The sequence below is a fragment of the Colletotrichum spaethianum genome, assembly GCF_022836535.1.
Source record: "Colletotrichum spaethianum MAFF 239500 DNA, contig14, whole genome shotgun sequence".
Classification (NCBI taxonomy): Eukaryota; Fungi; Ascomycota; class Sordariomycetes; order Glomerellales; family Glomerellaceae; genus Colletotrichum; species Colletotrichum spaethianum.
The window spans coordinates 748,514-771,638 of record NW_026054784.1 but is presented as its reverse complement, the minus strand read 5'-3'; the positions used below and the strand labels follow the sequence as shown (position 1 = coordinate 771,638).

Genomic DNA, 23,125 nt, shown 5'->3' with positions numbered 1-23,125 from the left:
TAAAATGAGACGTATTCGACTACACGATACCCCTTACTAGGTACTATTGTAGGCAGTGATACAACATCAAAGGCACTTAAATTCGTATCTCCCCAAGATTCATTCGCCAAGTACAAGTACACATGATTTCCATCGAATGCAGCTTGTAGCTGATTCTACCAAGACTCAGGCGTTGATCGTCACATTGCCTTTCCCGCCTGCAATCCGCCGAGGCTCTTGGCCCGGCAAAATCAGATATCCTCTAGTTCCCGTCGGTGTATCACATTCAGCAGCGACTTTTCCATAGTTGCTGACTTTGAACTTTGCCGAGAACTTTCTCAAACTGGTCGTGAAGCCTGTCTCAGCCTCTGAAAGCTCGCTCGGTACTGGCTTGAACTGCCATTCTTGTCCACCAGGCTTGATCACCCGTAGTCCGACGAGATACTCCGTCATAGTGGACGTCGGACCACTGCTCCAACCATGCGCATGCGAGACGTAGGAAGGGTCATTTCTGTAGCCCCTATCTCCTCGATATGCCCAAGTGCCGTCAGTAAGGTACCCTTCTATAACTATGGACTGGGTCCTGTTGGGATGATTCAGGTACCAGCCTGATGCGTCCACAATAAGCTTCAAGGCCCGGTCCGCCCGGCCTACGCGAAAGTGGGCAGTAAGCTCAAGGCTCGAGATGAAAAGAGAGATGTCATTCTTGAGTTCTGGGCAGTGAGGGCGGATCGGTGTCCAGTTTGACTCGAGGTAATTGGACACGCGTTTCGCTTCTTCGCTGTCATCAGGAACGACGCCGGAGGCCACTGCCAGTGTTTAAAGGGCTTTCTCTGAATGCTCCCTTTGTTTCATCCCACATTTCAGTCATGACAGCGGCTTGCAGCTTATTGGCAGCGGCGTTTGTGAGTTGGGGGGCCCAAGACGCGATGTCTGCACCAGTACGCAATGCACGCACGGTACAGCCTGCCACACATCATTTAAGCAGCACGCCACTTATACAGAATGGTAACTCACAGTATTCTTGCTGCGCTCAGTGGAAAAGGTCCAACGCCCCCAGTCCGCAGCCCCAATAACGTTGATGATTCCACTGTTGGTCACCTTTCTTCTGCTCAACTCCATCGCTTTCAGATACTTGGACCAGACTGACTGAATGAACTCCAGCTCACCAGTACACGAGACGTAGTTCCATGTTCCGATCAAAGCCCACAGGTGGTACGCTGGTTCAAATACTGTAAGCGAAGAACAACCCCTTCTACACGGTGTAAGTAGAACATAAAAACAAACTGTCAATATCATTGAACAAATAAGGGGAACCCTTTGGTAGCGTGCCATCGGATGATTGTTGAATTGGTAAATTGCCATGAATTTAGCCGTGGTAGATGAAGCAGCACCCACCTGCTAACTATAAATCGCTAACAGTGCATTATTCGTGCTCTCCATGTCGCCAGTGCTAACGAATGCACTTGGCACAGATGTTCCCATGTCACCAATCCAAACCCAACGGTCACTTTGCTCCTTAGAGGAGAACAGTGTTACCGGGGCCGACGTAAGCATCGTTCTACCATCCAGTGCGTCCACCCGATCCTGAAACTCACCCTGTCTTTCTGAGTACAGAACTGGTCTGAAGCGTGTAAGCGCCAGCGCACCAGATCTTGGTGAGAAGCTCGCCGCTCGAGGAGAAGCATCCCTTGTATGCTCTCAAGTTAGACCACGTTGGCTGAAAACTGATCTCGAGGCTGATGTGGCGGATCTCCAAGGATGCATTAGCCGCGGAGTTGTCGGTGGTGAGAAACAAGTTAAGGTAACGGAAGCCACCGCGCATCCTGGGATCGGGTATGATATAGGTCCCGACTTCCTGCGAGACGATGTTATGAGTGATGAAACCGTCTTGAACGGTTCCTCCATTGGAGTTGTCTGACTTGCGACCGATGTAGTCCTTCGCTTCTGTGAAGGCGAGTCCGAGAGTGGCGTTGCTCAGCCCGGATAGGTGGTAGCCTATGGACAAGATGCCGCCAACTCAACTTCAATACCAAAATCGAAGACGAGGCCGTCGATTTGCCTCGACAGAGTGGTTGGGGCTTCAAAATCCAAAATTCGATCGCCTTGTGTTAAAGATGAAATGTATCGCGGAGCCACATTTCTCGACGCAGGGGCGTAGATTTACTTATCCTAGACCCCTGGAAATGCAGCAGAGGTTGGCCCATCACAAGTCGTGTTTCTCCAGCACTCTACTGAGCACAACCGTGTGAGCAGCGAAGCCGCTGTAAGGGTTTTCTGAGACAGGCATGGAATAAATTTTTTGAGACAGGCATGGAATAAGCATGTTGAAAGTAACCTCGAAGCATCCTGAGTCCTAGATACAACCAGCTGAGCAATGAGGCTCCGATATCGAAGCTGTTTGAGAGGTAGTCTATTGGAAAATGTTTACATCTTATAAGCAAAATTGACGATGTATCCTTGATACTAGTAACTACGGGCAATAATCAAAATTCGGCAGTTGTGGTATTTCCGAGTGAGGAGGTGGGCAAACGTCGCCTTCGTCTTCAGTGTAGTAATCCACCAGAGCGCCAAATCAGAGAGCCAATGACCAAGTGACAACCAAGAATGGAAATGTCGCCCACATCCCGGATGCATTTTACTAGTTTGAGCACCTAATAACCAAGCGTTGCCAACTTCTCTAACTTCCTTTGCAACACCCCGCCTTCTCTAATGCTGGTGATCCCAGAAACCCGCGAAAGGATTTCCCTTCAGCCAATCATTTTTCAAGAGAATAGCCGAAGCGGTCTACTTGCACACACTCATTGTGACGTTAGATGCCGGACTCAGAACCAATTATAAACGCCCTCTAGATAATCAAAGAGGGAATTTTGACCTTCCTGTGGGCCGGGGGAGAGAGACCCGAGGGGTTGTCAGTTCGGGGGGGGTATTCGCAGTGCCAAGGGGGGCTTCCGAAAAGTGGATCAAAGCTCGGAGGGGGGTCTGAAAGTGGGAAATCAGAGTTGTGCAAGATTAGTCATGTGCGAATACTCGAGCGCAGGCACAGTGAAGTTTTTTTCCTCGAAAAAGGCACGTGACTTTGTTGTTGAGATCCACAATTGGCTTAGCGCCAGCGTACGCTCAGCATATCCTCAGCTGCTGCTCAGCAAAAGTTTTTCCTCCTCTTCTTTTTTCTTCAAGCCATCCCACAATCGCCAACGAGCACCACCACGGTATTGTCTCGATCAATTCTCACCACATCCTCTGCATATGCTGACACTATTCTAGATGACTTCCCCCTACGCCAACCCCGGCATTTCCAATGCCGCCAACCCTAGCCGCTTCGGCTACCACCATGGTGAGCATATGCAGGGTGTGGGTTGAGCTCCGTTTGACCATATGCTGATCACATGCAGGCCCCATCCCCAACCCCAACGACGGATGGGTCCCCGATGGTATGAACCCTGCTTGTGCATCGCATATGCTGAACACTAACTCAATTGATGCAGAGGTCCGCGAGGCCCATGACGCCGGTCGCGCCTGTAAGTATCCAGCTTCACCCAGATGCAGGCTGTGCATATGCTGACACCATTCTGACCAGACACCGTCACCACCGAGATGAACGCCAGTATGTGCTGGTCCGCGGCAGAGAACAAACCCAGCATATGCTGACCATCAATTCAGACGCTCCCAATCCCGCCAGCAACCTCTCCTCCATCAACACCGGCGTGTAAGTACAGCATGGTCTCTGCCTCATCTCAGCATATGCTGACAATACGCTCAGCTGTGACATCGTCGTCGATGCGGCCACTGGCGCCATGTGCGGCACCGTCACCGCCTCCCAGCCTGCCGTAAGTTGATGCTCCGCATATGCTGGGACATTACTGACACTACACTCAGCAACGCCGCCACATCCGCACGGCTCATGCTGGCGCTGGTACGTGAACAGTTCTGGCACATCCTCAGCATATGCTCACAATATCCCAGTCACCAACCGCCCCCGCGTCAACACCACCGTTGCCGAGGAGGCTGCCGGCAAGACGTATGTGCTGAGCATATGCGCTTCTTCTTCTCTTCCACAACTGGGCATATGCTGACTTCATGCAGTGCTATCCAGAACTGGGTTCGTTCCGGTGGCTGGCGCCACGCGAACTACATTCGCGAGCCTGGGTATGTTCTTTGTCTCTTCTCAGCATATGCACAACTGACACTCTGACAGTGTTGGACCTGAGGGCGGCCTCATCCACACCTATGCCGACGGCATGGAGGAGCTTGCGTGAGTACATCCCCGGTACACTCTCAGCATATGCTCAGCTAACGTCCTATCCCAGTCGCAACGACGCCAACTTCGCGGCCACCTATGGCACGCACTTCCACCGCCCTGTGAGTGCATCTACTGAGCATATGCTCGGATCCGGAGGATGCCATTTACTTTACCATATATCTTTGCCATCTATCCCCCCATAACTAACGCAACAAGGCACCGCGACATGGTGCCAAGTCACAGAGACGTGTGGCTGTGAGGAAGGTGTTGGGGAGCAAAAAGGCATCTGCTCTCAACAAGCAGAACACATCCCTAGCACATGCTGAGGATGTGTCGAGTCTCTGCCCTCCAACACCAACATCACAGCCACGCCGAGCCGCGACCGAACCGATACCGACCGAACACGAGCAAACAACATGGGGAATATGTGCTGGGGATGCGTTAGGCATATGCAGGACTGAGCTAACTTTGATGCAGCGCAGCGGCTCCGCCCCCCTTCTTCGCGCAAGCGCAAGAACGTGAGTAGAACATCATCTCCACACATGCTCAGCATATGCTCACAATCAGTCCAGCGCGGTGGCCCTCCCCGTGAGGAGAGCCCTCCCTCCCCCTCCCCGGCCCCTCCCCGCAAGAAGGCCAGTAAGTACACAGCATGCTCTCTGCATATGCTCAACACTAACCACGCATCAGCTCCCCGCAAGAAGGGCAAGGCCCCCGCCTCCTCCTCTCGCGTTCTCCGTGAGTACATCCCGCACATACTCAGCATATGCACAGCTAATCCCGAGAACAGGCTCCGCCCGCCCCGCGCAGGAGGAGATTAAGTTCGAGAACCCGAACGAGATTTGAGCATATGCCAAGCATCAACTGCACCAATAGAGTGCAAGTCTCTAAGCATATGCTGGGAACAAACTGGGAATGAATTACGTCTATAGAGTAGAGAGCGTCGACAGACACTCAGCATATGCTGAGAATCGCCGCGGTAGTTAATGACAACGAGGACGATGCTCCTCCTATGCTATACATGTTCTGTGCATATGCTGAAATGATACTGGTGATATGCTTTGCTTATTCCTTATCTAGATCCTGTCTTAGCTGAGCTGCCTCTGCCTCTAAGTCCCGGATATGCTTTTGTCGCCTTAGCTTTTCTACTTCATATTCAAGCTGTTGAATCCTGATTTCATCTTGCTCTCTTTCAGCCTGAAAGCGTTGCTGTTGCGAACGACTTTGTGCCTCTTTTCGCTGTGTAAATGCATCTACTTCACGTTGACCCATTGACCGTGAGTGTGTTGCTCTTTTTCGTGGGTGGGAACGAACTGTGAGTGGTGATGATGCCAATGATGAAGCAGGTAAAGGTGGAGATGACCCTAAGGATGGGGTCTGCATGAGCGGTGTGGATGCACAAGGTGTGCTTGGAATATGCTCAGTATATGCTGAGGATATGCGGAGAGCTGTGCTCTCGTCATCAGATAATTCTTGGCCACTTGCAACATCACCCTCCTCAATGCTAAGTATTGGTGTATCATATGCATTATGGGGGTTAAATGGAAGATCTGGGTTATTTTGTCGACGTTGTGCTTGTTGCTTTTGTCTTTTGTTTCCTTTTGCAAGTGAGCGGGTATATCTTGCTGTTTGGCTCTGATTCCTCCATGAAGATTCAATTCCAGTCTGAGTGAGGATGTTCGTTTTCTTTGCTTCTTGGAAGGCATGAAGCTTAAGCCTAGAAGATGTTAGGTATAGTATCTGTATGTGCTGGACATATGCAACGCATATGCCGGGAGTATGTCGAGTCTATCACTTACCGAAGTACAGCAGCAAGAAGCTGAAGTCGTTTTCCAACAGCCCAATTATCTTGGCTATGGCTTGATTCAACAATATTATCATACTTCCGGGCTAATACCATAGCTTCAGGTTGAATATTGCTAATAGAAATAGCAAGACCAGACATAATCCAACGAGACTTTTTTCCCTTAAACCAGGATATTGTCTCTGGATATTGTTTGGTGATGCCTGCAATATGCGCTGCATATGCTGAGGAAGAGTCTGATTGCCATACTCTCCATAGCTCTTGCTCAGCTGGGTGATCAGGAAACTTCTTACGCCAATTTCGTCGCACATGAACCTTGCAAAAGATTAACACGTGACATAGATGTTCCTCCCATGTTCTTGAAGGGTCAAGATCAGTGAGGTAATCGCCTAAGCCTGCTATATACTCAGCATATGCTACGCATAGATCACGAATAAGTATAAAATATACTCAAAAGTAACTTACCACCAGCTTGTTTACCATCCATATCCATTGTAATAGCATAAATAGGAGAAGGAGAAGAAGGATCAATATGAAACCATTCTCGCTTTATACCAGTTACCTGATAAAGCTCCTCAAAGCAATACTTAAAGAGAAGCTTATAACCGTCTCGTGAGTGAAGGTTTGTCCATGCATAGACGTATGAATCAATTTCTAGTATAGTTAGTGCATGTGTCCAGATCATATTCAGCATATGCTTAACATACTCTGGGCATCTGAGTTCCATCCACATATTTTAAAGGTATTCGTTTCTCCTTTAACCATCTTAAAAGCTACATCAATTTCTAAAAAGCTAGCCTTTAAGAAGGCTTTTGCTTTAAAGTATTCAATGCAAATAATAATAAAACGGCCATTAGGTAATATATGAACGTTTCTGATCCAGCGTTCTTCTGATAGCCTGGTCTTGTCATATGACCATTCCCGAAGTATGCCTGATAAATGCTTAGTATATTCTGAGGACCTGTAGCGCATATGCGGAAGATATGCTTCATACCTGCAAAGCTACAACCAGCTGGAAACTCAAGCAATCGCGCTCTTCGAATCAGGACTCCAATGATATCCTCATTAGATAAGGCTGTATGAATAGCAGAAAAGCAAGTTGCTCCAAAGGCACGATAAACCTCACGAATCCCAGGATTCATTAGTAGTTTCCCTATATATGCTTAGCATATGCATAGTATCATATAAACATATACTTAACATACGTGTAGTTAAAGTTGAGATATCTGGCTCTTTTGAAAGCCCTAGTACAAGGCGATGTGATAACCAAGATGGTAGTGTTGTTGGTAGTGGTGGGATATGAGTATGTGAGCCTCGGCAAAGAAGAAGAATAAATGGAAACCGAATCTGGTTAATAGGAACATAGATATCCATCTTAACAGAACACTTGTGCGTTTGAATTCGCCCACTGCCTCTTCCAGCTGGATGCTGGTATCCTGTGAACCTATGATCAGTAAATGCTTAGCATATGCCGGGCATATACGCACCACATGTTCGCCTTGTGCTCGTTGTCTTCCCAACCCAAACACACTTATTACTCCACCCTCTAAGTCGCCCAGTATCACAAAGCTGGCGTAAATAGTTAACATTGAATTGACTTTGATACTGTGGAATTCCCCATGCTGTATGCCAAGGCTCTGAGTTACTAGACCGTGGGCAGCCAATAAATGTAACCTACATAGTGTTAATATAAACTAAGTTCTAGAAGGGCATATGTTAGGCATAAACTTACATCATTCCTAGTAAAGGTGGTAAATCTTTGGTTTCTACAAGTAGATACTGGCTGTTTCCCATCTCTAGCTGGCTGTTGACAAGGTCCATCAAGCTTCCAGAGCTTTTGAATAGACTCAAAGTAACTAGAATATATTATTAGCACCTCATAATTGAGACATATGCATAGCATATGCGCAACACATGCCTCGCATAGGCTTCACTTACGCTTCCGTCTGACTCTTAATATCCTCTGTAAGTGTAGGTACAATTGCCATTCTTTTTGCTTTTTCTCGAAGGATTTGATGTGCCTTAATAGCATTACCAGAATCAAAAAGCCTATGTGGCTTTAAAACAGATTTGCGAGTAAAGCTACAGTGTTTGATCCCACTGCATTTCAGGGATTGGTGCCAAACTTGATTTTTGCCTGGACTACTCTCAATATATGGTTAGCATATGCCAAGTATATGCAGAGACAATACTGAGAGTATGTTACCCAAGAACTGGACATCCCTGCTGGCTTATTTTCTCCTTATGTTGAGTTGAGTATTGGATAGTGTCTGTAAGTATGCTTATAAGTTGCTGGGCATCTGATTTTGAAATATTGCTATTGTTTTCGTAGCATGAGATAAAATGTAAAACCCCTGTTTTTGAAGTCTTAGGAAAAAGAGGAGGAGTAAGGTGATCTTGGACATCTCTTGCAGATGTTGCGTATCTTCCTCTGTTGTTGAGAAGGACTCCAAATTGCTGGATAGATTCCTGATAAATTCTCAGCATATGCTCAGTATATGCCCATCCCACATCCGGTATATGTTAAGGATACATATAAAACTTACTTCAGACTGACCCATCTGGCATAGTAACGTCTTTGGGTCATAGTGATTGCTTGCTTGGTTATAGCTATTAAGCCAAAACTGATCCTAAAAAATGTTTAGTAAAATAAATAATATTGATAAAATAAAAACTTACATCATTAACCCATCTTCCTAACAGATAATGAGATCCAGCAATTGCATCTTTATCATTATCTTGAGTATTATCTTCATCAATACTCTGATATCCTGCATCTTCTCTCCAGTCTTCATTTTCATCCTCAGATCCACTAAAAGATAATATAGATAAAGGTGGTGAAGTAAAATCAGAGTCGCTACTAGTGTCGTCTGGCACATTGTCCATTGCTGTTGGATCTTAGCGAAGTATGTGGTGAGTATGGTCTAAGCCAGGCCTCAGCATATGCAGAGACTGTACTCAACTTATACTCCCTCAGCACCTATATTTTATTGCTTGCTTATCCTCGTTTCCTCGCTCTCACCGCCTGTGAATGCAAAAGATGATGCTAACTGACCTTCACCGCTACTTTCTGCAGGTTATGCTCTGCGTCTTCCTCGTATATGTAGAGCATATGCGGAACACATGTATCGACAATGCAGGATTCTAGCTTGTCTCTCAACCAATCATAGTCTTACACTGTCCTACGCTTATTTATCCTCTTCATAACTGCTGTATAAACTTTTAGACCCCCCTCCGAGTTTTGATCCACTTTTCGGAAGCCCCCCTTGGTACTGCGAATACCCCCCTCCGAACTGTACCCCCAGACCCGAGCACTCCCTCCTATCTCCCCCTCGTAAAGATTGTTGCGTCTGACCAATCTTCAATTCCTTCGACTTCTCATGTTCGACTAGGAGAACTGAGACTGAAAGTAAAGTCATCTTACTTGGCTTTCGCGCCACACCTATGTGTTTGAAGTGACTAGCAACACGTACCCATTCCTTAATATAACAAAACAACGGAACTCACTGGACTTATATTTCTGATCAACTGAGACTTAGGTTTGCACCACCTCTTGCAGTATCCATTTAGGATTAAGTCTACTCGCCACAGGCCATTTCTCGATCATTCAAGTGATGATTATCGACAAAAAGATCAACAATTGGTTTACTGCGTAATCAGCTCTTGGTCTCACTTCTAATCTCAACGTTGCCTTCGAACTGATGGCTAGCTGTGTATAGTCGATTATGTTTTCACTAACTGTGCTCCTGGGCAATGTTACGGGGTTCTATCAAGTCAGTAAGCCGGACTACTATTCCTGCATCCGATTGCCAAAGTCTAGTGCGGTCACGTATGAGTTTCAAGGATGCCACATTGTTAAGTGAAAGGCTCTTTCCTCTAACCCGAGTGCGAGATTCCGGGTCTGACAAGGAACTGCGCGAAAACTTCTAGCGGGGCGTGAGCTTAGATTCAATAAAAGTCAATGAACCAAGGATATCCTGCTGGTTTCCCGAATGAATTGTAACTAGTTACTAGTAATTGAGACCCGCCTTTGACCGGTTATCTACACTGGCTAAAGTGAGAAAATTCCTCATACAACTGCCTGTTGACTTGATTAGAATGTCCGAGTAATCTGATCTCATCGATTTGCAGCAACTCTGTTCACATGACGACTCCAGACTCCTGGAAATTCTGTTCCGAAATCAAGTGACCGTTTTGGAGTATTTTGGGAAGTCTAGAACCTTTACCGGCGTCGGCAAGACCGACATATCAACCGATATTTAGTAACCCACAATAATAATCGGCAGATGACGTGGAGGATGCTCCCACACGTCAGGCAGGGGCGATGTCGGAGAGGATGAATTTGAGCTGAAGTAGGCCCCCTTGTGTCAGGGCCAGCTCTGTGTAACGGCCAGGGAAGTGGTTTCTTCTTCCAGATTCCAGCTTGTCGTTTCATGGTTAGTCGGGTTCATTCCATAGACAGCCGTGGCGTGAATCCCTTGTCACTTGTCTTCGCTGCCCTTGGCCTCAAGGGAAAGGGAGCACCCGGAGTAACAAATTTAATATCAAATGTGAGAGAAGAAAAGAAAGAATCATCAGCAAGAAAATCGAAGGTAAGGCGATGCGCTGAAGGCTTTCCAGGGTGCATAACTGACCTGGTCCAGATGTAGGTGCATTACAAGGCCTCGAGAAAGGAACAAAGATTCTGAGCAAATTTCTCGCCATCGCCATTAATGCTGGACTCCTCTTCCGTGTATTATTCCTATCATGTCATTACCACGGCTGATACATTGGAAAGCCCACATCTTGGGACTAGAAAATATAAGACTTTCTTTAACGAGCTGCTTTTCTCGATTCTGATTTTTTGCATCCCCAAAGGTATATATCTCTAGCATGAGCGGTTGACCGATGATGCCGTAGCAAGTAGCCGATAACCCCATAGAAAAACACGGTGGTGTGAGCTGGCAATCTGGGATTGCCCCAAGTTGGTGCTTACCCACGTGAATATTGCTTTTCTGGAAACCTTCTCGATGGAGATGGGTTACATTGAAAATGGAGGCCAAGGTCTCTTTGCTTCTTCGCTGTCCTTTATCCCAGTCACTTCAGATTCTTAGGTGGGTTTGAAGCGTGCAGGTGGACCAACAAACGTCAGCCAACTTCTTGCGCGAAGCTCACCGCAAAATACCTAGGGGATGGCTGAATGAAAGAATGATGATGGCTCATCTTCTTAACTTACAACTGTTGGTCTAATCTCTGATACCCGGCTCATCTGACCTTTCCCTGTTCTTTCCGATGATATCCGCTTTTCTGCATTTGTGTAGAGGATGACGGACAGGTAAGCCGATGTGACGTGGCTACGTACCTTAAACATATGCATGTTTGACCTGTGGTGTGTGGTGCAACGACACCGCTACAACTCTTATTGACTCTCGGTTGTTGTGCGCTTGCAGTCGGTTGCGGACCGGTGACTGCATAGCTTTCAAGTGGCTTGTGTGGGATACGCATGTTGCAGAACTAGAGGCACAAGACCACGTCTAATGCAAGCCCGCACGCCCAATATGCGGCAGGCTGGCATCAGATTCACAACCATGATTATGATTGAGATGTCTTTTTCGATGCTAGGGCATGATGCTCTCTGGTCGTACCGGTTGGAAGGGCAGTTCGAGATGTACCGATCGAGTTGATGTCCGATATGGTCAAATGTCCGACCAGCTTTTACCTTTAACAATTCCTCCGTACCAATAGCGTTGAGGAAATCGAGTCCATGGACCCCACTAGACGGAGCAGCGTGGCTAAGGAAGCCGATGGGAAACGAGCAGATCAAGATCTCGAGATCGCAACGCGCCCACCTGCGTGCCTAGGTAGATTGCATCGGAAGAGGGGTGCCAATAATTAACGCACAGATGCTGGGAAAATGACGAGTCTCTTGGAAGGTGCACATCATCCTTGTCGTCCGACAGGGGTGTGCTCTCATGAAAGGATGGGGGGAGCAGGGGTGTGTGTGATGATAGAGGACGTCCCCCATCCTTGAATGCAAGAATTGCTTTTTCTGCAATTTCTTTAGCCACGATCTTGAAGTAGCTGTCCTGTGAGGGGAAGAGAGGTTGGACAACCCCATTCTAGGCTGGGTAATCATGGCTCACACATGTCTGTCTGGTGACCTTGAAACGTAGATCAGATCGTCTCTTTCTGATCGATTAGGCCGCTATCCGACACAGAGACATTGACTCAGAGCTGTGACGTCGCCAAGGCAAGGGACTACCTGAGGCTCAACACGAGGCACTCAAAGGCGTCCAGGGAGCAATTTGCGGTGAATAAGGTTCATGCCGGTGGTTTGGGAGAGATTAGCATGGCGGAAGTACCCGCGAGCCGGCATTGTTTTGAATAGATCGCATTAGAGAGAGCTGGGTCTGAACAGTGAGGAAGGTGAGGTAATTCCGAAAAGGAATGTAAGGGTAAAATGGCTACGGGCGGGAAGACGGCATGCTACGTTAGACCGTAGCATTGAACCGGACGCTGATGTTCGAGTTTACTCGATAATGAAAGTCGATCGACAGCGAGGCTCAGATACGTCCGTAGTTGAAGGGCTTCTAGCGCGGCAGGCTGACTACGAATATGGCCATCACCGCGCCGCAAAATTTCTTCTACGAGGTGCGACCGGTGGAAGGTCTGTACCTAACCGGGCCCCTCCGAGCAAGATGCCGGCGGTGAACGAGTTGGAACGACTAGGATAAGGGAGCACGGGAGCCGTTGAATGCGTGGCATGCCCAGCGCCTGTCGAATGACAGACGAATGACAGACACGAGATGAACCATGAAGGCATGGCATGGGAGGCAAATCCGATCCGAAGGCTCAAAGGATGAATAGGCGCAAAGTTAGCGCACTAATAGATCGTATCTGCTGAGTCGGGACGTCAATTAATCGTCCCGCTAGGGCTAAAGGCGCCGGGGAAGACTCGCGGAACCAGGGAGAGCTGCTTGATCAACGACACATGTGAGGATGCAAGGCAGGCATGCTTCGTTTTTCTTCTCATTTTTCTTTCTTAATGGGAGCTTTTATGTGCCTGCAAGGCTATCACGATCTGTAAAGTGGTGTAATAGGGACCGAGAACATCGCATCCTGGAACGTGGTGACAAGGGCTTTTACCACAGGGAAGTCGGAGCGAGCATGGGGTCTTCGGGGAGTGAGGCATCCTGGTTCCGCGCGGGGTCCGTCATGTCTTAGCTCGGTCTTGACTTCGCGTCCCTTGTAAGCCATGCAGGAAAGATGCTGGGGTAACGTGCTGGATGTGGCATGCAGTTCTTGAACGGCGTAGGAATGGATGCCAGTTTCAGATCTGGATGAGGTTTTGAGAACTGAAAACAAAGTAACAACGGGAGAATGTAACGCTTAAGTTGTGGGCATATAGTCTTTTGCATGAAAAATCATGCGAAGTAAGTGTTCAAGATGTCAAAACCGACGAGGAGAAGGTACATGTCTATGTGACCTGGGGGCACCACGTTAATGCAATTACTCTACCTAAACTAGGCTATGGCTACCTATTACTGCTGAAGCAACCCAATCTGGCTACCGAAACTCGTCACTCCTCACGGATCCGTCCAACCCAACCCTGTTCCACCACACCATCCCTCCGAATCCTCTTCTGTAAGAAATGATATCACAAAAGATCATTAGAACCTTGTAAATCGAAGCCTCGCGCACTAGCCGAGGAGCTTCCCGCCAAATAAAAGAACAAACGGATAGGAAACAAACCCTCGGTCCCAGCCCTTTCACCACCTTCAATTCAGCTCCCCTGCCTAACAACACCCAGCCTGCTGACCGCATTGCAACCCTCAAACCCTAAGCACAAGACGAAGCCCGTCGCCTCAGCCCACCCGGCCAGTGCGGCTTAACACACCCTTTACAGCCGGGGCTCAAGACATCCGGGACCTTGCCCTCGAAAAGCTCCGGCTTGTAGACGTACCACTCGCGGTAAAACTTCCACTCCTCGAGGAACTCAACCCAGTAGACGAGTTGCTCAACAAGCCAGCTGTCGCGGAGTCGGTCCCGAACCCACTCAGTGGGCTCGTTGCGGCCCGTCCAGGTCCGGAGCACCTCAGGCCTGACGTCGGTAACGCGCTCTGCCGTATAGTAGACGAACTCAGCCCGCCGGCCCCGCGCCGTAAAGTACGGCACGGATCCCCACTCCACGACAGCGCGGTCCTGGGTCAGCTCCACCACACGCAGTGTGCAGCAGATGCACTTTGCCTGGTTCAGAAAGTCACGGAGGACCGTTGAAGCCTTGGGTGTGCTAGTCCGCGGGTGGAGCTGCATGGCTGCGACGATGGTGGGGATGGCCAGGACGGACTCGGGGGTGAAGTCTTGCAGCTGCAGACGACATGTTAGTTGTCGGTTGGTTGACTCAGCGGGTTTGAATGGACATGGTTCTTCTGTATTATCGACGCTCGGTGGAGGAGTAGAAAAAGGCAAAGCTCACAAGGGGATTTGTCGTTGGTCTTTCGTCATCGAAGACTCGGGCGGTTCCAAGGCCGACGGGAAGTCACAAGCTCCTTTGTTTTTGTTTGTATTTCCAAGACTTGTTTTCTTTACCCGGCGTGCTCAAGGTTCCGGTCCAATCCCCGAGTACGCGCGAGAGGATCCTGGTGCTGCGTCGTCAAATTGGAGGCGGACGGACGGGCTGGCTGGCTCCAGAAAGGCGGCGGAAGACGGAATGGCCTTGGCAGATTAAAGCTGGAGTTGTCTTGACCCCAAGGGAGGACTCGACCTCCCATATTGCCCGCAAGGATGGATCAACAATTCATTTATAGGAACCTTTTCTTCTCCCTCCCGTTACCCCAGTTCTGGCTCTGCATGCCTCTCTCCCTCATCATGTCTCAGTCGCATTAGCAAGGTGGGCTCATGGGAAAGCCGTTCAGCCTCAGGTTCCAAACCTTTTGTGCCTAACGTAATATGCCAGCTATCCGTCATAGTATCTAAGAATGGGCGTCATAACGGAGAGGGCAGAGAGCGGTAAGGGTTGAAGATTTCGCTTGATGCACGGAAGAATGGATAAAAAAAAAAGGTGTGTGACGAGCGCAGGGGGGGGGATATGCGTGTGTCCCTCGCTTCGTGCTATCGTTGCCACGGAACCCTTTCTTTTCCCACCCGTCTCTGTAGACACCCCATTTCAAGACTGAGCCCAAAGACTTGCGGGGTGGATTACCCGGGCGATCGTCTGCCCCAATCGCGTGGAACCATCTTAGGCCGCCGTCACATCTCATATTTCTAGCCGCATGACAGCGCCACTATGTGTAACTGGCCGATTGGGACGGAAAAAAAAAGGAGCCCCTTATCCACTTTCGAACAGAGGCCCCTTCATCTCCCTGACCTTCCGCCGCGCAAATCTTTTGGGGATAATGGCAGGCAGGGATCCTATGGATTGAGCTGCTCCTGACATGAAGTAATTGGTTTGAAGATCCGACCAAGCAGCAAGCTGCTACGTTTTATGGAAGCTCTCCATTCTACTGAAATGCTGTCGGAACCACTTCTATTCGCTGGGATGATCGTTTTCCGAGGGGAATAGCACTGGGACGGGACGAACAGGCCAGCAAGATTGGCCCAAAAGGCCATTCGCATTCCGCCCAAGGTCATGGACAGTATTCTTGCTTTTTTCGCAACAACCAAGCCGCTTAGCAAATAAAAGGCCTGTGGTTGTCTGGTTGGATTTTCGTGCCGGGGGGAGAAGGGCAAGGAGTACCCTTCTGACTCGGATCCTTCATTCCAATCGTGCCCGTGGCGACAACAATAGTCTTGGGGCCGCGACCACGCACACGGCCGAACGCACGACAGACGGATACGACGGACGAGACATTGGTCGTCGAGTCTGGAGAGAACCGGCAGGATTTCTTTTGCGGCCACGGGTGAGTTGGGATAATAGACGGCTTATTATCCTCCTTTTTCTTTTGGTTTGAGACAAGGGAAAATCCTCTCTACCCCTGGGGGTTGTTTGGTCATCGACACGCAACAGCAATGACCCGTACTCTTTTTTCTCGAAAAAGAAACCATTCCTAGGTATCTTGCCCATCGGTCCTAGGTTGTCAGCCAAGTTTGTCCCAGATACAGGAGGATCGAGGGATAGCGCCCCGAGATCTTATAGAAACCCTCGGGTCTTTTCCTCTTTAGCCATCGATCCCGCTCCTGCAGCCACTTGGGCTTAGGATCTTACATATACCCGCTGAACCAGCACCTCGGGACGTGGTTTGACAGGCTCCCTTCGCTCACCGGTATCCGTCGGCCCTTGCACTTGCCTTGACCGAGTTGTCATGCCAAGTTCCCTCTTCCCAGCCTAAGTCAACCTCACAACTGTAGGTCAGACGTCTCTTGTTTCCAGGTTGCGGCCTAGCTGACATCAACCTCCAGCTCATAATAAGCGACAAATTCAATCATCTATCACTTGCTGCCATGTGCGAGTGGTACCGACGCAACTATGCCTGCGGGCATCACTTTACCGGCGCCTCCGAGTGGTGCTATCGATACAGCCAGACACAGAAACGCTGCAAGGTTGTCGTGACACAGGTCGACTACGACTCATCTGTTTGCAAGAGCTGTATGAAGAAGGGCGCAAAGACCAAAGTGCCCTGGGAGCACATGATTGACCGCTCGAAATTCGACCCCAACCGAGACGAATGAACAAACGTCGTCGGAAACGACCACGACACGCTTTCTACTGATCACGCCCCGAATGGCGTTGATACCCTGGAGCGAGACGGTTCTCGCAAGGCGTTGATAAGGATGGGCAAAAGGACGGACAAAAGGACAGACGGTAACCGGGACCGTGCGGCTGCACACGACTACGGCTTGCTAGAGCACTTGGGAGCGGTGCTCCCTTATACCCATTTGATTTTGGAACTGGTGCATTTCTTTTAAAGGCGGCTGCATTTGGAGTTTTGGAAGCGGGTTCTTCAAAAATTTACTCAAAATTTTGCTTCACGTTACACGTTGTAACTGCTATTCGGCTGGACAGATATCAATGATAGCGGCCTCTTTGGGTCTTGTCACCTCGCTCTCCCGCTTGTTTTTTGCTCATTGAAACGCCACTGCTGCCCCCCAAAGTCATGATATTTCGGTTTGCTCTGAATCTCGCGGCCAAAGTCTATCAATTCAATGTCGGTAACACAGACTTGGTACTGCTTCTGGGTACACTAGATCGCCACTCAATCTTGTCGCAGTGCGGGAATGCAAGGTTTCGGATCTCAGACAGTGGCCTATCTGGAGGCGCTGCTCAGTTGCAGTAGCTGAAGTGATCCAACCTATGTGAACCTGACCAGCGAATTGATGATATATGACAAGCGGCTGACAGCTCGGACTACCGTCTTCAGGGGCAACGTTTGGATTTTGATGCGCAACATAACACTGGCAAGGCTGGATGCACGATGCTGTCCATTTGCTCCTGCTGTCGTTTATCATAGTAGATCCCTAAAGCCTGAGTGATAGCAATCTCCAATCGCAGACGTTAGAGGCTAGCTAATAGTGAGATAGACTGGCATGAGCCGCGATCCATGATCCTCGATTAACGCTTGCCACGAGATGAGGTGCGGAGACATCGGCGGCCTAAACCAGCTGTGACGGTTAGGCCGAAACATGACTGACAGAGGACGGGGGACCGAAAGTGAAACTCCGGTTCGAAACGAAAGTGCACGGTGGGTTTGGTGCCGTGACAACGTCGGGCGGAACTCAGGTCGACATGGACGATCCCACCCAAGCTCGATACACAAGATACAGTGACACGTACCCGATGCGAAGAATTCCATGAGCAAGCACACTCAGACCAACGCAATGTATTTGGACACATCGTGAGTTTACCAAGTTATGAGAACCGCCGGAGCGGGCAACGTCGGTCAAGCTCTCAAATGTTACAATATGTACGGCCAGAATATGGAAGCTCCGACATCGTGGTGACCACACGCCGCGGCCGGTTCCGGACCGGGGGCGGATCCACACACTGGCTTACCTAAGGCATCACAGCTGGGCGCAAAACCTTTTTGGTGAGAAGACACGCCAGCACAAGTCTGTGAAAATGATACGAGACTTTCAAAGCATAAGATTGATCACTTTCTCGTAACAGAACAGCCTCCGTCCCCGGGTTCTTGTCATTTCGTAATCTAACCGAACCGGGACCGGATAACGGCGCAACTCCCCACCAAACGATCCAAGTATTCCTCGGGACCCTTCTCCACGTCGGTCCAACTTGAGAGTTGTGGCACCCAAGCTGCCCTTCCGAGTGGCCAACAACCCGTTCTGAAAGGTCCGTTGTCCTCCCACTGCTGGTCGACCATTTGATCGCTTCAACCCGCCCCACGCCTACGACACGCTTATCCACTCTTTAGCTGAACCACTAGCGAATCCCATCGAAGGATAGAGTGCCCGCATCGAATCATGCTTCTCCTAGTTCTAATTAGGTAGTGGTAGCCTGTCACTTGTCATCGCCTGCGTGAGGATTTTTCTCTCTAGAGAAGTTTAATTGCGCGCGCAAATCTCGCCTGTTGTTTCCTCTTCTCACGCCACGGCTGAATATCATCGTGCACTATTCTCTCCCTCAACACCGCCGAGATTTAGCACTCGTCGCATCGTTTGCACATTGTCGAGGCTGCCGATCGCTTTTCGTTGAAGCAAGTTCCGATAACAGTTGCAATAATGGGCCAACCCTCCGCCGCGGCGTCCAACGCCGTCATCTACGTCACTTATGGACTCTTCCTGTATGAACCGGCAATGCTTCAACCCCAATGAGCTGATTTGCCTTAGCAACCCGCTTTCTCATAGCCATGATTACTGACTGTTCGGGTTTATGCAGAATCACCGGCACTGCTATTGCGTGGAAGTTCCGCAATCAGTCCAAGGGAGAGTTCCTTTCCGGCAACAGGACTCAAACGGGTCAGGAATCCCCTCTAATGAGCGTAGCGCGCAGATTTCGACTTCGTCGCTGTTGCTACAGTCCCGCAAATCTTTTTCATCAGACTCCCTCATTGATGCTATGACGGCAACTAACACGCACCCCGCAGCCTTCCCCTTGGCCCTCAACTTCATCGCCTCTGGTGAGTGAAGAAGACGCGGCCTCAAGCCGGCGCTTCTCAGCCCCAAACTTTTCTCTATGAGGAAAAGAGCGGCAGAACGGCACGGAAGCACACGAAAATCGCATCCCGAAATGTGACACAACGAGCGCAGAATGCTCGCGGCAGCAGAACGCTTGACGACGTAGGGGTCTCGAGGCCGTCCTGAGCATCATGAGACGAGATCGAGGGTGATTACATCCGGTCGAGACTGACAAGGCAGGTTCGTAACCCAAGATAGATCAACAACAACTCCTCGCTCCTCCCTTTTCCGGTCCGTCTCGAACGGGCCAGCCGGTGCATGCTATCGAAGCTCGCTTCGGCCGGGACGTCCGAGGCCGGCCCGGAAAACGGGGGGGACTACCGAGGATGCGGCTCACTACGGGCGCGGATTTGAAGCAGTCGCGCGCATCCACCTTCCGTCTCACACGAGCGGAGGAGATGCGCGCGGTCTTGTGGAGATGAAGCTGAGATTGTACCGTAATTACTCGATCAAGTTAATGCTTGCGTGGGAAACGTGCTGCCGCTCCGATATCTCTTCCCTCCCCCTCTCCCTTGTCCCCCTCCTGACGCTGCCGTGAATACTGACCCCCTCCCCCCAGCCCTCGGCTCCGGAATCCTCTTCTCCTACCCTGAACTCGCCACGATCACGGGAATCCAGGGCGTCATGGTCTACGCCCTCGCGTCGTCGTTCCCGCTCCTTATCTTCGCCATCCTGGGCCCCATTATCCGCCAAAAGACGCCGGAAGGGTTTGTCCTGACGGCGTGGACGAGACAGCGCTATGGTACCATTGCCATGCTGTACCTCAGCTTCATGACGCTTGTCACGCTGTTCCTGTACATGGTCGCCGAGCTGTCCGCCATCGGCCAGGTCGTCAATGCCCTTACGAGCCTGGACGGGCTGCCCGTCATGATTGTGCAATGCGTCATCACCACCATTTACACCTGTATGCCTCGCATCCTTCACATAATCCAAACAATCTGACTAACAACTCCAGCCCTCGGCGGTTTCCGCATCTCCTTCCTGACAGACAACCTTCAAGGAGCCATGGTCATCTGCCTCATCGTTATCGTCGCCATCGCAATGGGTGTCAAGACGGACATCGACACATCCCTGATCGAGAGCTCCGGCCTCCTGAAGCCCACTCTTCTTGGCTGGCAGCTCCTCTACATCCTCCCAGTCTGCATCCTCACCAACGACTTCTTCCTCTCAGGCTTCTGGCTGCGCACCTTCGCCTCCAAGACGGACAAGGACCTGCGCGTTGGCGTCTCCATCGCCGTCGTGGTCATCCTCTGCATCCTCACCATGGTCGGTGTCACGGGTCTCGTCGCCGCCTGGTCCGGCGCCCTGCCGCTTGATCAGATTGCCGAGAACGGCTCCATCGCCTTCTTCCTACTGCTGCAGCGGATGCCCGCTTGGGTCGTTGCCATTGTGTTGGTCATGGTCTGCACCCTCTCCACCGCCGCCTTCGACTCCCTGCAGTCCGCCATGGTCTCCTCTGCCTCTAACGACCTGTTCCGCAACCGCCTCAATATCTGGTGGATCCGTGGCGCCGTTGTGCTCATCATCGTTCCCACCGTCGTCATTGCGCTCAAGGCCCCGTCCGTGCTGCAGATCTACCTCATCAGCGACCTGGTCTCCGCGTCCGTCATCCCCGTCTTGGTGTTTGGCCTTACGGACCGATTTTACTGGTGGCGCGGCTTCGAGGTGGTCGTTGGTGGCCTCGGTGGCATACTGACCGTCTTCCTCTTCGGCATTGTCTACTACAACGGCGATGCCCAGAAGGCGGGCAACCTGCTGATCGTCTCTGAAGGGTTGTACGCCAATGACTGGAGCGTGTTCGGTGCCTTCGTTGCCGCCCCTGTCGGTAGCTTCCTATGGGGGTTCGCCGCGCTGGGCTGCCGTCTCGCCTTCCAGTACATCATGGCCAAGAAGAGCGGCCGCCGCTTCGACGCCCTTGATCGCCCCATCGGCCCTGTTTTCACCCCCGATGCGGACGGCGCTCCTCGCTACATTGAGAGGGACGAGTACGAGGCTACCTCCGACGTCGAGGTTGTTAAGCCCGCTGGGAAGTTCTTCTAGGGAATTAACTCGACAGACTCCTAAGAGGAAATGCCGGTGATCAGAAGATGCTTGTGAAACACTAGCAGCGCCTGACGTGAGCCGGGAAACAAAATACCATAACATACTATATGGAGGGGATGGTTTAGTTCGAAACGAGGGGGAGATTTTTGATTTTTGTATTTTGGGTTGTAGAGTCTTGTTGCTCCTATGCAATCAGGCCCGTTCTATGGCCAGTTAATCAAACACATATAATACACTCATTACATGTTTTTACTCCTCATACACATACTTGTCTTCTGCCGCCGTGACTGCCGTTCTCACTCTGGCACAAACCTACAGACCTCCCCGCCTCTTGGCAAAGTCCTGCCTTTCCATCTGCTGGATGCCCTTCTCTTCAAGCCTCCAGTCCTCCAGCGTCGTCGCCTTGGTGTTGCCCCACACCAGCCACTTCTTGGGGGCCCACGTCTTGGGGTCGAACTGCCTGCTCATGACAAAGTACTCGGTCTGGTTCTGCACCCGCACCCCGCCCTTGAGCGGCTTCCCCGTGACCTTGTCGACCTTGCCCAGCTTCTGCGAGCTGCCGATGGCCACGACGACCTGCTGCACCACGGGGCCCCTGCCCAGCGGCGGCATGATGGCGATCTTGTGGCTGACGACACGCGGGCTGCCGTTGTACCGCAGCAGCTCCCAGGTGACCCTCTCGCCGGCCTTGCGGCGCGACACCGTGGCCGACAGCGTCTCGAAGAGGCGCGGCGTGCAGATCTCGCGAAGCGTATCCTTGTCGCCGGCGGCCATGGCCTCGCCGAGGCGCTGGTGCAGGGCCTTGGCCTCGGGGACGATCTTTGTACGGTTCAGCTGGGCGCGCGGGCGGGAGGTCCAGGTCGGCATCGAGGAGACCTTTGCGCCGAAGATTGTGAGGAGGTCCTTGCCGCGCTGCTTGAGGCGGGCGAGGGTGTATTCCCAGAGGGCGCTCGGGGACTTGTTGAGCTGGGAGAAGGGGACGGGGACGAAGGTTCCTGTTTTGTGGATGTGTCAGCGCAAACTTCCTTGCAAACCGAGAGCCACAGAAGGTCCTTTGCTTGGTTCGGAGGCGACGAACCTGGGAGCATGATGTGCGTCATGGCCATGGACTTCTCAATTTCGTTCGAGGCGTAGCCGCCATCCTTCAGGGCGGCCTGCTTGTTGATACGGGTGCTCAACCGCAGATCCGCTGGGTTCGCCTTGCCCGCGTATCCCCTCGTCGCCATGACGCCGGGTCCGGCCGCTATCCTCTTCGCCGTCGGGAGGACTCTGGTGAAGGTCTGAGGCCGCATGGCGACAGCCGTGCCGAAGCCGAGCAGCGGCCTCGCAGTTCGGTACATGGCGAGCGGTTGGTTCGTGCGCGTTTCCAGGAATACGGCCCTTCAGCGTGCTTCGCAGTCGTCGACAGAGAGGTTACGCCGCGGTTCAGGGGCGAGGACTTGGGGGAATGGTCTGATTCCGAACGGTCCTGCTCACGGCCCAAAAGGAAGCTCTCATCAAAAATTCCAATTCGAAAGAAGACATGGTCCAAGCTTTCGGGGGACACTTTTTGCCAATGGGCCCACTTATTCGGTCGGACTCAGGTCCTCTGCGCGGCGGGACAGCAGCTGGGGGTATCGGCCAGAAGCCACACTGCCGTGTGGCTGACAGCTCTGTCTTGTCAGACGCCAATGGAGACGTTGTGAATCCATTATGTCATCTCGACAAGTGGGTTTTTCCGGTCTCCAAATGACGACGGATAACGGGTTACGAGCTCCGCAAGACGCAAGGTACCTAACCCAGGTCGGGCAGGACCCTGCTGCCAGGTCTCGATTCGCATCCACAAGACCCGAGCACCAGTGCAGGTTGTTCATGGACAACGTAGCAATCAGATAATGTCAACGAGCGAACCTGGAAGGTCGGAAAGATGCTTCATCCGCATTTGGCCTAACCGATTCTTCTTCCCACCT

The 23,125-nt window shown here is 51.0% G+C and overlaps 8 protein-coding genes across 8 annotated transcripts; 4 read left to right on the top strand and 4 right to left on the bottom strand.

Moving 5' to 3' along the window:
- Nucleotides 1-165: 165 nt before the first annotated feature.
- On the bottom strand, nucleotides 166-432 carry ColSpa_06165 (uncharacterized protein; the record flags this gene model as incomplete). The annotated part of the gene is made up of 1 exon (XM_049272377.1): nucleotides 166-432. The coding sequence occupies one exon, from the start codon at nucleotides 430-432 to the stop codon at nucleotides 166-168; it is 267 nt and encodes an 88-aa protein (XP_049128334.1).
- Nucleotides 433-1,573: 1,141 nt separating this feature from the next.
- ColSpa_06164 (uncharacterized protein) lies at nucleotides 1,574-1,804 on the bottom strand (the record flags this gene model as incomplete). Its single annotated transcript, XM_049272376.1, has 1 exon — nucleotides 1,574-1,804. The coding sequence occupies one exon, from the start codon at nucleotides 1,802-1,804 to the stop codon at nucleotides 1,574-1,576; it is 231 nt and encodes a 76-aa protein (XP_049128333.1).
- A 1,442-nt stretch (nucleotides 1,805-3,246) lies between these two features.
- On the top strand, nucleotides 3,247-5,068 carry ColSpa_06163 (uncharacterized protein; the record flags this gene model as incomplete). Its single annotated transcript, XM_049272375.1, has 14 exons — nucleotides 3,247-3,316; nucleotides 3,375-3,500; nucleotides 3,560-3,586; nucleotides 3,643-3,688; nucleotides 3,743-3,809; nucleotides 3,859-3,895; nucleotides 3,946-4,000; nucleotides 4,066-4,128; nucleotides 4,178-4,234; nucleotides 4,290-4,341; nucleotides 4,705-4,740; nucleotides 4,795-4,861; nucleotides 4,913-4,960; nucleotides 5,013-5,068. 14 exons carry the CDS (start codon nucleotides 3,247-3,249, stop codon nucleotides 5,066-5,068), a joined length of 807 nt encoding a protein of 268 aa, XP_049128332.1.
- An 8,776-nt stretch (nucleotides 5,069-13,844) lies between these two features.
- Nucleotides 13,845-14,318, bottom strand: ColSpa_06162 (uncharacterized protein; the record flags this gene model as incomplete). Its single annotated transcript, XM_049272374.1, has 1 exon — nucleotides 13,845-14,318. The coding sequence occupies one exon, from the start codon at nucleotides 14,316-14,318 to the stop codon at nucleotides 13,845-13,847; it is 474 nt and encodes a 157-aa protein (XP_049128331.1).
- A 2,127-nt stretch (nucleotides 14,319-16,445) lies between these two features.
- ColSpa_06161 (uncharacterized protein) lies at nucleotides 16,446-16,673 on the top strand (the record flags this gene model as incomplete). The annotated part of the gene is made up of 1 exon (XM_049272373.1): nucleotides 16,446-16,673. The coding sequence occupies one exon, from the start codon at nucleotides 16,446-16,448 to the stop codon at nucleotides 16,671-16,673; it is 228 nt and encodes a 75-aa protein (XP_049128330.1).
- Nucleotides 16,674-18,677: 2,004 nt separating this feature from the next.
- Nucleotides 18,678-19,083, top strand: ColSpa_06160 (uncharacterized protein; the record flags this gene model as incomplete). Its single annotated transcript, XM_049272372.1, has 3 exons — nucleotides 18,678-18,739; nucleotides 18,835-18,914; nucleotides 19,043-19,083. 3 exons carry the CDS (start codon nucleotides 18,678-18,680, stop codon nucleotides 19,081-19,083), a joined length of 183 nt encoding a protein of 60 aa, XP_049128329.1.
- Nucleotides 19,084-19,551: 468 nt separating this feature from the next.
- ColSpa_06159 (urea active transporter) lies at nucleotides 19,552-21,173 on the top strand (the record flags this gene model as incomplete). The annotated part of the gene is made up of 3 exons (XM_049272371.1): nucleotides 19,552-19,570; nucleotides 19,693-20,037; nucleotides 20,089-21,173. The coding sequence occupies 3 exons, from the start codon at nucleotides 19,552-19,554 to the stop codon at nucleotides 21,171-21,173; spliced, it is 1,449 nt and encodes a 482-aa protein (XP_049128328.1).
- Nucleotides 21,174-21,488: 315 nt separating this feature from the next.
- Nucleotides 21,489-22,516, bottom strand: ColSpa_06158 (uncharacterized protein; the record flags this gene model as incomplete). Its single annotated transcript, XM_049272370.1, has 2 exons — nucleotides 21,489-22,171; nucleotides 22,255-22,516. The coding sequence occupies 2 exons, from the start codon at nucleotides 22,514-22,516 to the stop codon at nucleotides 21,489-21,491; spliced, it is 945 nt and encodes a 314-aa protein (XP_049128327.1).
- Nucleotides 22,517-23,125: the final 609 nt, after the last annotated feature.